This window comes from Actinia tenebrosa, unplaced genomic scaffold (genome assembly GCF_029948245.1).
Source record: "Actinia tenebrosa isolate PJP-AT-01 unplaced genomic scaffold, QUT_ActTen_1.0 PGA_scaffold1__47_contigs__length_23844297, whole genome shotgun sequence".
NCBI lineage: Eukaryota > Metazoa > Cnidaria > Anthozoa > Actiniaria > Actiniidae > Actinia > Actinia tenebrosa.
Genome location: NW_028292578.1, coordinates 15,826,138 through 15,838,137, shown reverse-complemented (window position 1 = coordinate 15,838,137; position 12,000 = coordinate 15,826,138). Strand labels below are relative to the sequence as shown.

Sequence of the window (12,000 nt, the reverse complement as noted above, 5' to 3'; positions counted from 1 at the left end):
CTAGTTAAATGGTGCAAATTCTGGTGGTGTTAGACCAAAACAATATTTATATCTTCTATCTTTGTAGGAGTTTTCATGCCATACACTCTGAAAAGATGAAACAAAAAAAAAATTTCATTGAAATTTTCAATTGTAAGTGGCATTTTAAGTTGTCGATAGGTACCTTAGACGATGTCCTACATTTGGTCAGGCAGAATTCAAACTGATCCTTGACAGACTTGTAGATCACATTAGGGCTTGCCCTCCAAATACTGATCACTTCTTGTAATAGTAATTTCTAATAACAGTAAATATTAATCTGATTAAAAAGGATATAAAATTAGAGAAGTATGGGTGGCATATGCTGCTAATGCACCACCTCTGACAAGGCTGCTATAATCTACAAAGCTTTCGCTGTTGTATCACAGCTTGGGACAATCACAACAGAGCTAGGCTCCAAACTAGGTGAAAGCCCAGAGATTGAATTAGAATTTAGAAGTTGATTTTTGAGGAAGGTGGAAAACCAGAGAACCCGGAGAAAAACCCTCAAAGCACAGGAGAGAACCAACAAACAACTCTACTTACATACAACATCGAGATCGTAAGGACTCAAACTCGGGCAGCATTAGTGAGAGGCAGCGCATTAGCAGCACACGCCACTGGTGCTTCCCTATAATAATGAGTTTGACCCTTGGACCTGACAATCATATGTGAGTAGATCTGCTTAATTCTCTCCTGTTTTTCACACCATTTATATGTTTCTTACTGATGCTCAATCCATACTAGTTTTAAACTTAGTTTGCATGTTACGTCATCATGGCCATGTTAGTGGTATTTGACAAAATACTTCTCATTGGCTTCCTTTGTTTATACCACCAACATTGTATTTGAACAGGTTCTCTTGGGGATTTGAGGGGGGAGGATCTTTGTCATTTAACTTTCTTGGGAATGGTTGTAATTTAACTGTGAAAGCATCCTAAATATGAGTAGACCATACCTTTTTAGGATCAAGACAGCAAGACACACAGTGCTCATATACACTACAACAATTGTTCATTTGACAGTTACCACAGTAAAACTGCTTTGTACTGTCACCATCACTATGGCAACAACCACTAGCCGAAAGATCACTTCGTTTGCATACAAATCCTACAAGAAAAATTGAAACAACCCCTCATTCAGCGAATGAATATCTGTATGATTTATGATGGCAGAACCAATTTAATAAATAAATGAAAAATGGGAAGTGGATGGGAAGGGAGTATGGAAATAGAAATTAAAATTAGTAATGTTTATTTGATGTCAAGCCAACCAATGAAGTGGAGATTGACTGCAAGAAGTTAAATATTGGTTAAGAAATTTTTGAAACAATTTACAGTCTTAATGCATGTCATCATAAACACTGGCAACAGAAAAGGTAAATTATAAAGAAATGTATGTCATAAAAGCTTTTGTAGCTATTAGAGGCAGTTAGAATAGGTCCTGATAGAACCAAAAAAACCATGAATAATGATCCAGTAAGCAGATGTGCTTGGTAGCTGTAGTATTAATTAAGTTTTGGTGAAGTTTATTAATTAGCTAGTATTTCGTAAGCTGACGTATTCCTTACCTCTCTCGTCCACAATCAAAAATGCACCCTGCACCGAGTTCCTACATTGTCTGTACTCCGTCAGATTTTCGATATCAATCCATTCAAATGATTCACTTGGTATGTCTCCTAGATCTTGTCCATCGTCTGACTAAAACAAGAAGGCAAAACCTCACAAATCATTCATCAAATCGACTAAAAAAGTAAGCTAACTTTGGAACTCGAGAAGCTAAAAGTTGGAAGCGTAGACTTTTTGTGTGTTTCTTTTTTCCAATTCTAAAGGTTTAAGGTACAAACTAACCTTCCTCAGTGATAAAGATATGATAAAAATAACCCCCAGAGCTACAATAAAAGCGATAATCCAGCGACGGACAAACACAACGCTCATCTAAACTCAGTCACGTAAAAATTCTTGTGTACAAACAACATGGCGGCCGCTTCCATACCACAGGGAAACCAACTGCTCTTCCTGTGGAATCCAACCACAGGTAGCCCGTTAAAGAACCGGCGTAGACAAAAAACATCAGACCTAGCACTGGCTAGACTCTGGGCTGGACCGACCAAAGTCTACGAAACAACAGGTAAATAGGTTTCGATTTCATGTGACATGTTTTTTTAGCTTAAAACCGGATTGGGTAGTTTTAACAAAGGGTAAAAGATATCTTATATGGCTGTCTTAAATGAATGACAAAAATGCCGCGTAAAACAAACAGAAAAGTATCACTATGACTTCATATCATGACCATGATTGGCTATCGCTGAACAATGTTGACGGTTCCAGCTTACTTTAGACTATTAAAAACCTTATCAGCTTTCAACCTCCTCACATAGCATTCATCCTTGTGAGATTTAGCTCGGTAAAGCTCACAATGGTGTTCGCATTTTATTTAGCGTGTTTCTTTGGCGTCGCATCAGCCATAAGGGTATCAGAGCCGATCAGCCCTGCTGACTACCAGAAGCTCATCGCGCAAGGGTTCTCGACAAACTGGTTTAAAACAGAAAACCCGTTGAAGAAGTACAATGACAAAAACATCGAAGATATTTATGCCAAGGGGTTTAGAAACGTAAGGCTTCGGTCCAGAGCAGACTTGTACACGGCACCGTACAACAACCGCAAATTTGAATGGTTTCTTGGGAACCTCACGGTGGTGGTTGATAAGTGCCTTCAGGTTGGAGTTGCGCCGATTATTTCGTGGATACACCATCACGCCGAAGCCTACGCAACTGAACAAGATCGTGTGAACTACGTGACTTGGTGGACAGCCGTGGCTAAGCACCTCAAAGATAAGAACTATAGGCTTGGCTTCAACCTGTTCACTGAGCTAGGGCTCGATGGATGCGGGGGAAAGAAGTCCCACTTGCAATGAAAGTCTTCGCATGAATCCAGACAAGTACAATCGCTGGACTGCTGACGTGGTTAGAGCGATCCGTGAAGCTGGAGGAAACAACGCAAGGCGTATCCTGATCCTAGGGTCACCGGCAAAGACTGCGAGAGAGCTCCACTTGATTGATAAAAATATCTATAAGAACGATCGATTCATGATGGCTGAGTGGCATATCTATGCCTCGGGACCCAACAAAAAAAGAGGAGGACAAAAATACTGGAAAGGAGATGGAAAGAACAAGGGTCGCAAAAATGTCAAGAAGGCATTCAAGCAAGCCACCACTTTCACTAAGAAAAGCAAGCTCTTGACCTACCTTGGCGCGTGGATGCCGACAGACAACAAAAAGGGAAGTCTAAGAGAGGACGAGGTGATAAACTTTGGAAGATTTTTCGCCAAGGAGCTGCGCAAGATTAAGGTTCCTTGGTCCCTAAACGTGCTTGACCGGTATTACGACACCAAGAAAAGCAGATGGTTGACAGAGCCACAAGACATCAAGGGAAGATCTTTCAATGTCACTGGTGCTGGACAACATTCGAGATGTGATGTAATGCATCTAGGAGTGCCAAAGACGAGAAACTAAAGCACTTATCTATTGCATATTGATTCAAAGATTTGTATTGATCACGATTGATTCATTTAAAATAGAGCGTCCGCTTTCGTATATGAGTGGGGAATGTAGTCGTACTGTATCTTATTGTAATTTGTTGCAAGGCGTAAATTGTGAATGTATGAAATACTGGAAGGAAATGGGAAGCCATTTCAATGTTCAGTTACCGCATGTCGTACCGTATAAGTCGGTGCTGCAATTCAGTACTCTACGTTTCTCACTTATACAAAAACAGCTCTAAATCTTCTTTTCTCCATGAATAAGTTTTCATGAAAATGCTAGTATAGATTGATGAGGGGAAGACCTTGGGAATAATTGATTGAAATAAAGGTGTGGAATCAGTTTATTTACTGGGTATTGTCTTTGTTTAATGAACAAAACTGAGAATTGCTGCAACGTTTATTCAGCTTTCAAGACAAATGGACTCCTAGAAAAGTGCAAACAAATGAGTTCTTTTCTCTTCTCTCCATTTGTCATATGATTAATTTGAAGTCTGCTGGTCCTGGTCATCAGTAATTGTAAATCAAAGTTAGTCTTGCTTTTAATTGATAGGAAAGTGTTGCTTTTTGCTGATAGGAACCTGGCGGTATGGCTTCTGTGGGAACGATATTTTGATCAGCATAAAATTATCATTTTTTTCTCAATTTTTCTTATCCCAATAATTTTTTATTGCATAGAAGTTTGATCTTAACCGTTCATAGAAGGACCGAAAAACCCTAAAATAAATGTAAGATAGTTTTTTTGTCTTAGATCAATTACTTGAAATGCAAAGGATACCTCGTGATATTATTTTACTATTATTATTCATTGACGCGCGCGATGTATGACTAGGTAAGCAATCAGTCCACTTATTTAAAATTCATATATAATATATTAAAACAGCTGAGCTTAAGAACTTTCTCTAAGAAACTTGAAGCAAAATATCGACATTTTTTGTTTCCTAGTCTTTCTTAATTCAATAATTTTGTTAATATCAAATTAATCTTAACAGTTTTATATAGATGATTTGTTTCATTCCTGTCATGAATTTTGAAACTTTAAAATGTGAAATGTTGTAAATTCGTAATTCTCATTCTTATTCAATTATTTGTTTTAAATATAAATTTGATCTTAACAGTTTTTATAGAGATGATTTGGTTTTTCCCGTGATATGTTTTGAAATCTTAAAATGTGAAATGTCGTAAGAAGGTGTTTGATTCAGAACTAGTTCACTCAGGATCTTCCCCACTACCGGCGCGTGCTTGAATCCATGAGCTACAAAAGCAAAAACATATTCTCAATATAAAGAATGCGATTGATAACGACGTAGCTATCCCCCCCCCCCCCTCCGTTTTCAGATAGACAAGTTGAAAAATCAGGGGGAGGAAAGATCACAGTAATGTACTTAGTAACCGTGGGCCATAGTGTTTTCCCCATTTCAGACCACCTGAAATTCTCTTGAAGTAAGACTCAAACCTTATTTATGTGTCTTCTCGTGTGCAACCGTTAACGAAGAAATGATACTTTAGGAAATAACATTTTGTCCGAGATGGGGAAACATTGCGCCCAAGCCAAGCAAAATTCTATCTGAATCGTGTGTGCAACGGCAAAGCTCAGCTTGAGAATTTTTGTAAAACGTTCCTGCGTAGTCTAGTCACGTCAAGCTGAAATACTTATAGTCCCCTACGCAGCCGCTATTAGTGTCGTCACGGCAGTGAGCGTTGCGTGACGACACTAATAACAGCTGCGTAGGACACTAAGATGCTTTCTACTCTTACTACTGAAATTACGTCACATGACAAGACAATCTTTCTAAGCCTTTTGATTGCATAAGAGGAACTCAGTCATTTGATGCAAGCACTAAGTTTGGTGAAAAATATCAGTATAGTACTGACCCCCACCCCCTAGTATCCAAGGAGCAGTGCTCGGCAGTATAACAGGCTACTTACCCGAGAAACCAGTAGCAATGATGATATTGTCGAATCGGGGATGTTTATCGATGACGAATCGACGTTCTGGTGTCATCTGAGAAGAAATAAACGTTGACGTTTGTGAAAAAACGCGAATATGAAATATCGCTGGCATGCATGTGACGTCATATCCGCCATATTCATAAGAGGGAAGGAGAGGGAAGGAAAGGAAAGGAAAGGAAAGGAAAGGAAAGGAAAGGAAAGGAAAGGAAAGGAAAGGAAAGGAAAGGAAATGAAAGGAAAGAGAGGTGTACGTTGGAGGACGCATTCGTTCGTTCATCGTTCTTTCCGACTGCCTTTTTTTGAAATAAGTGTATAGAGCTATATTGCTTTAATGAATCCCTTTTTGCAAATTGTCTTACCGTATAAAGACACATTTCTTTGATGGCGGGTGTCCTGTGGTCCACGTAAGGCAAATGGTCTTTGATGTAATGCGAAACAAGGGTTATGAAGCGTTCTATGTCAGAATGATCTGTGTCCCGATCTTCCGGGTCATTCAGTCTGAAGGGCAAAGACTTTTGTGATTCACCCGTTGGTCCAAGCTGTACAGAAAAATGAAATAAAAAGTAAACTCTAGAGCGATTATTGTATGAGTGGGGAACGTACGATACTGACCTTACAGCATGTACACGATGCCGTAACATTGAAATAGCTTCCCACAAGAAGGGTTATCGTATGAGTGGAAAGCATACGGTAATGCACTTACAGCACGTACACGGTGCGACATGCTGTAACATTCAAATGGCTTCCCATAAGAATGGTTATCGTATGAGTGGGAAACGTCATCAATAGGATCACCTCTTTATCTCACAACTCACCTTTAACAAGCCAGGATATTCAAGACTCGGTAAAAAGTAGATGTGATTATCAGAATCTGAAGCATCATAAAAACAAGGAAAACCATCCTTCAAACTGTAGACGTCTGGCTTAGTAATCTTCCAGTATAACACAGGAGCTTTGCATACCTACGTATACAGAGAAATCATTTACTATAAAGGAATTGAAGCAGATCATTTTTGTGTGCTTGTTGCGAAAAAAAAAGAAGGATCGTATAACGATACCGTGACCATGTCCCAGCACGGATAAATCACAGAATGAATTGGAATTTAGCTTCTTATGTTTTGTGGAGAGAGGGATACCTGAGAACCTGGAGAAAAACCTGATTCCAAAGGAGAGAGCGACCTGACAAACTTTACTCATATGTGATGCCGAGTCAAGAGCCTCTCCATGTAGAGGACACAATAGAGGACACAATGTATACGCAATTCAATAAAACTTATTGAATTCTTTGTTGGCTTCGTTCTGTTGTATAACTAAGAGTCTTTGGTTGCTATTGAATTACGTAGGATGTGTCCTCTACACGAAATAAGAATCCGAGTCCAGGAATCGCACGCACGACGACCCACGACCCCAAAGGTGAGGCGAGTGTACTGCCTCTATACTACCCTCGATACCTACCTGCAATGGTAGTTTTAGTCCTAGTGGTTCCAGCAATTTATTTGTCCAAGGACCTTTAAAAGAAAAGTTAACCCATATTGAGATCGATTGGTTTTATTAGAGCGAAGAGTGAAAAAAAAAGGTCTAGTTTCGAGTTTCAGATTACCGCTGTGTTTCTTGATAACAGACACATTTACACAGAGTTAGCCTCGTATCAGTGTTAGAAATAATCACATATACTAGCAGTAAAGTAAAGAATGCAAAACTTCAACAATACGAACACTTTGAAACTCGACGGAACTTCATTTGATGGAACACGTGAATATCCTGCACAAAATTGAGGATAACCCTCTGTAAATGAGTCTGTAATCAAGAAACACAGCGGTAATTTGGAACTCGAAAATAGTCCATTGTCACTACCTGCGGTAATGATGACTTTCTTGGCTCTGAATGTAGATTCACTAGTCTTGATCGTAACACCATCCTTAGCAGGAATAATATCCAATACCTGTTGACCATCTCGTAATGTTCCTCCATACTTAATAAACTGCATCTACAAACACAGCATACAGGCTTTTAATATGCAGGCAGGAACGATTGAATCTGGTCTAATCTGATTTACATGATAAAGTACTCAGTTTTTCCCAGGGAGAAAAGACTCTATTATTGTGCCTCCTCTCATGGCTGCCATCACTTTAGGTGCAAAGCCTCTATTACTTTCAAAGGTGCAACAGATAGTAGATTCTCCAGATACTGATATCTTGGCTACATGGAACATGGAACATGGCTACCACTATTGCTGGGTTTCAAATGACATCATTTTCTGTATCGTGCAGAATGTTCATCAGCTACATCATAAGCTTTCACTATGATTCTTTCTGGTTGACAGCACATGGTGGTCAGTGTTGACCACCATTTGGAGCAGATAATGAGATTCAAATAATTTTATCACCTGTGATGGAAACTCAGCAATATGCAGGCTTGTGGCAATGAAGATCAAGACCTTAGACCTCCTTATAAAGAAATATTTTTTATTTACCCCGACCCACTCACACCTCTCCCCCTCCCCTCCCCTCTCCGTCCTCCCTCCTCCCTCCTTGCACACATTTAGAGATTTAAAGTCATGACTAATTTTGGGTGGCAACAGCAAATTGGCAAATGGTATTTATCAACAAAATAAATGACTAATAAAAGGAAAGTTATTCATTTACTTGCAAATGTTTCAAACACTTGTCAGCCATTAATATCCCAGCTGTTTTCTCCACAACTCCAGAATATCCAGCAAAATCAAGATCTGGGAACTTTTCTCTGAGTTGCCGAGGTGGAAGGACTTCATATTCAATGTTGTGACTTTGCAATAGCTTGGCCTCCTCTTTGACATGGGTGGATGGCAGTTCCTCTACCATTAGCTTGCCCACATTTCTTCAAAAAGGAAAGAAGGAAAGTAAATGAAAGGGATAAGAAGGGAAGTGAAAGGAATGAAAAGGGATGAATAAACTCACTGGTGAAACAACATCTCCCCAGCTTCTTTCTCTATTTCTATCCACATTTTTTTTGAGTCTTCAGCCATCTTCATGTAATACGGTTCCAGGTAGGTGGAGCGAATTATTCTAGTTTGTCCATGAGAGCTACCTCTCCAGTGAGGCAAAGGAAACTTCAACAGAAAAAAGGCATTTGCTTTTTTTTGTACAGATTTTGTACAGGAAGGCAGGCAGCAACCTGACTGATCTGTCTGGTCTAACTAATGAGACTGGTCTTACTAACAAGATCAGCCTGCCTGGCTTACCCAACTAAGTATACCTGAATAACCAGCATAACCTGTCTGACTAACCTTACTGACCTGACTGACCTGACTGACCTGACTGACCTGACTGACCTGACTGACCTGACTGACCTGACTGACCTGACTGACCTGACTGACCTGACTGAATGGATAACTTAATGCACAATAGAATGGATCAAGGGCAGATCCAGGGGGCAAAGGGGGGTTGAAGCCCCCCCCCCCCCCCCCCCCTTCAGCAGCAAAAAACAATGCTTTTTTATATTGTTTTCTGTTGTGTTGACGGAGGAAACTTAATTAGCCCCCCCCCTAAAATTTTGGCTGGATCCGCCCTTGTGGATCTACAAATTAATAAATGATTCAACAATTAATGTCCATCTTATAGACCCTTCACAGCATATTACAATGCAGCAAAAGTTGAATTGGTTTGGGAACTGCTGCAAGGGGTCTATAGAAGTGCCACAGGCCTGTAGTCTGGATGGGTGTATTGATGCATATAACATACACCTCATCTGAAGTTTACACTACAGGCCTGAGTCAGAAATAATGCAATCATCATTGGGGGGGGGGGGGGGAGGGAGTGTAGGAAATTACCTGCTCTAACAGCAATGTTTTGCGTCCTAACTTTGCAAGATGTCTTGCTGTTGCACTTCCCATAATACCAGCACCAACCACACAGACATCATATGTGGAAGACATTCGTTTCTACAAAAACAATATCATACTCAACTTATTGCTGGTTTTCAAATCAGTCCCAATGGAGTGAAATAACAAAAGACATGGTGCCCATGTTTGATGATATAACAAAAGATTTCATTATACAAGTCTTTTGTTAAACTCATCCAAGATGGTGGCTAATACGTTATGTGCAAACGAAGAGTTGAATGTTTCTTATTGTTGTTAGTATTAGTCTCGTTAAGGTGCATGCTACATCTCATATATCCGTGAAACAAAACCAAAGGTGTATTGTCTAATTGCACTATTTATAAAATAGTGAATACTACTGTATAATAAAATACAACTGATTAGGTTCGACTCCAACTTGAAACCATTTTGCATTGAACAATTATTTGCTTAAAAATTACTGTAAACTCGGTCTGCCGGTCAATAAATCGTTTACCTACCAGCGATAATTTATTACCAGAGTGTGTCTTGTGGAGGATTCAGTTCAGGGTTGTTACTTCATGTATGACCACACGAAATGGCACTATCTTGGGGTTGTGTGTTGTGGTAGTGTTGCATCGTTCGGTGTCACCTTTAGTGATCCGTGTAGGTGCAGCACATGTAGTTGGTGTAATACCCGTAGTACCCGTGGCAGGTGTAGTACCTGTAGTACCAGTAATACCTGTAGTATCTGTAGTAGGTGTAGTAGATGTAGTACCTGTAGTATCCGTAGTACCTGTAGTACCTGTAGTAACTTTAGTAGGTGTAGTATCTGTAGTATCCGTAGTACCTGTAGTACCCATAGTACCTGTAGTACTGTAGTACCTGTAGTACCTGTAGTACCTGTAGTAGGTGTAGTATCTGTAGTATCCGTAGTAGCTATAGTAGGTGTAGTACCTGTAGTACCTGTAGTAGGTGTAGTACCTGTAGTATCTGTAGTAGGTGTAGTACCTGTAGTATCTGTAGTAGGTGTAGTATCTGTAGTATCCGTAGTACCTGTAGTAGGTGTAGTACCTGTAGTACCTGTAGTAGGTGTAGTACCTGTAGTATCTGTAGTATCCGTAGTGCCTGTAGTATCCGTAGTACCTGTAGTAGGTGTAGTATCTGTAGTACCTGTAGTATCTGTAGTAGGTGTAGTATCTGTAGTACCTGTAGTACCCGTAGTATCCGTAGTAGGTGTAGTACCTGTAGTACCTGTAGTACCTGTAGTAGGTGTAGTAGATGTAGTATCCGTAGTACCTGTAGTACTGTAGTACCTGTAGTACCTGTAGTAGGTGTAGTAGATGTAGTATCCGTAGTACCTGTAGTAGGTGTAGTACCTGTAGTATCTGTAGTACCTGTAGTAGATGTAGTACCTGTAGTATCCGTAGTACCTGTAGTAACTTTAGTAGGTGTAGTACCTGTAGTATCCGTAGTACCTGTAGTACCTGTAGTAGGTGTAGTACCTGTAGTACCTGTAGTAGGTGTAGTACCTGTAGTATCTGTAGTATCCGTAGTGCCTGTAGTACCTGTAGTACCTGTAGTAGGTGTAGTATCTGTAGTAGGTGTAGTATCCGTAGTACCTGTAGTAGGTGTAGTACCTGTAGTACCTGTAGTAGGTGTAGTACCTGTAGTATCTGTAGAATCCGTAGTACCTGTAGTACCCATAGTACCCGTAGTAGGTGTAGTATCTGTAGTAGGTGTAGTACCTGTAGTACCTGTAGTATCCGTAGTACCTGTAGTAGGTGTAGTACCTGTAGTACCTGTAGTAGGTGTAGTACCTGTAGTATCTGTAGAATCCGTAGTACCTGTAGTACCCATAGTACCCGTAGTAGGTGTAGTATCTTTAGTAGGTGTAGTACCTGTAGTACCTGTAGTAGGTGTAGTATCCGTAGTACCTGTAGTATCTGTAATATCCGTAGTAGGTGTAGTACCTGTAGTATCTGTAGTACCCGTAGTAGGTGTAGTATCTGTAGTACCTGTAGTAGGTGTAGTATCCGTAGTGCCTGTAGTATCCGTAGTACCTGTAGTAGGTGTAGTATCTGTAGTATCCGTAGTACCTGCAGTAGATGTAGTACCCGTAGTACCTGTAGTACTGTAGTACCTGTAGTATCTGTAGTACCCGTAGTAGGTGTAGTACCTGTAGTACCTGTAGTATCCGTAGTAACTGTAGTAGGTGTAGTATCTGTAGTAGTTTGTGTTTCTTTGTGTTGTTGATACCTCAGTGAATTTCTAGCTTGTACTTAACACTATACTTGATAACAAGAGACCATAGAGCAGTTTTCATTAACGGGAAACAAAGTGTACTTATTACCCTTGGGAAATTTTTTTATACTTAACATGTAATTAATCACTACTTAACACATGTAATTGAGAACTACTTAATATGTATTTAATTTGTATTTTTGCTTTACATTTAATCACTGCTTTATCCCTATTTATCAAGTACTTAATTCTGTCTTGCCAGCTAACTAATGTATATTTCATCCATACTTTAATTTTTGACTTAATATGTATTTAACCACCTACTTAATATATACTTAATGATTATAAAAGGTACAACAAAAATTGCACTTAAAATGGCCTTAATAACTACTTGATATATATTTGTCACATATACTTAATATATACTT

At 39.6% G+C, this 12,000-nt stretch overlaps 2 protein-coding genes and 1 pseudogene across 3 annotated transcripts; 1 reads left to right on the top strand and 2 right to left on the bottom strand.

Moving 5' to 3' along the window:
* LOC116300274 (SREBP regulating gene protein) lies at positions 1 to 1,955 on the bottom strand. The gene is made up of 5 exons (XM_031709115.2): positions 1,869 to 1,955; positions 1,589 to 1,718; positions 977 to 1,128; positions 164 to 277; positions 1 to 87 (listed from the first exon to the last, which is right to left on the bottom strand). The coding sequence occupies exons 1-5, from the start codon at positions 1,953 to 1,955 to the stop codon at positions 1 to 3; spliced, it is 570 nt and encodes a 189-aa protein (XP_031564975.1).
* Positions 1,956 to 2,380: 425 nt separating this feature from the next.
* On the top strand, positions 2,381 to 3,905 carry LOC116300286 (uncharacterized; annotated as a pseudogene).
* LOC116300297 (peroxisomal sarcosine oxidase) lies at positions 3,888 to 10,119 on the bottom strand. Of its 2 annotated transcripts, XM_089032983.1 has the most exons (10): positions 9,850 to 10,119; positions 9,320 to 9,430; positions 8,448 to 8,599; positions 8,157 to 8,367; positions 7,366 to 7,498; positions 6,967 to 7,019; positions 6,327 to 6,473; positions 5,871 to 6,050; positions 5,488 to 5,563; positions 3,888 to 4,813 (listed from the first exon to the last, which is right to left on the bottom strand). In XM_089032983.1, the coding sequence occupies exons 2-10, from the start codon at positions 9,422 to 9,424 to the stop codon at positions 4,680 to 4,682; spliced, it is 1,191 nt and encodes a 396-aa protein (XP_088889109.1). In that variant the 5' UTR covers positions 9,425 to 9,430; positions 9,850 to 10,119; the 3' UTR covers positions 3,888 to 4,679. The 2 variants fall into 2 exon arrangements, with proteins under 2 accessions (XP_088889109.1, XP_088889110.1); XM_089032984.1 differs by lacking the exons at positions 8,448 to 8,599; positions 9,850 to 10,119.
* Between the last annotated feature and the right edge of the window lie 1,881 nt (positions 10,120 to 12,000).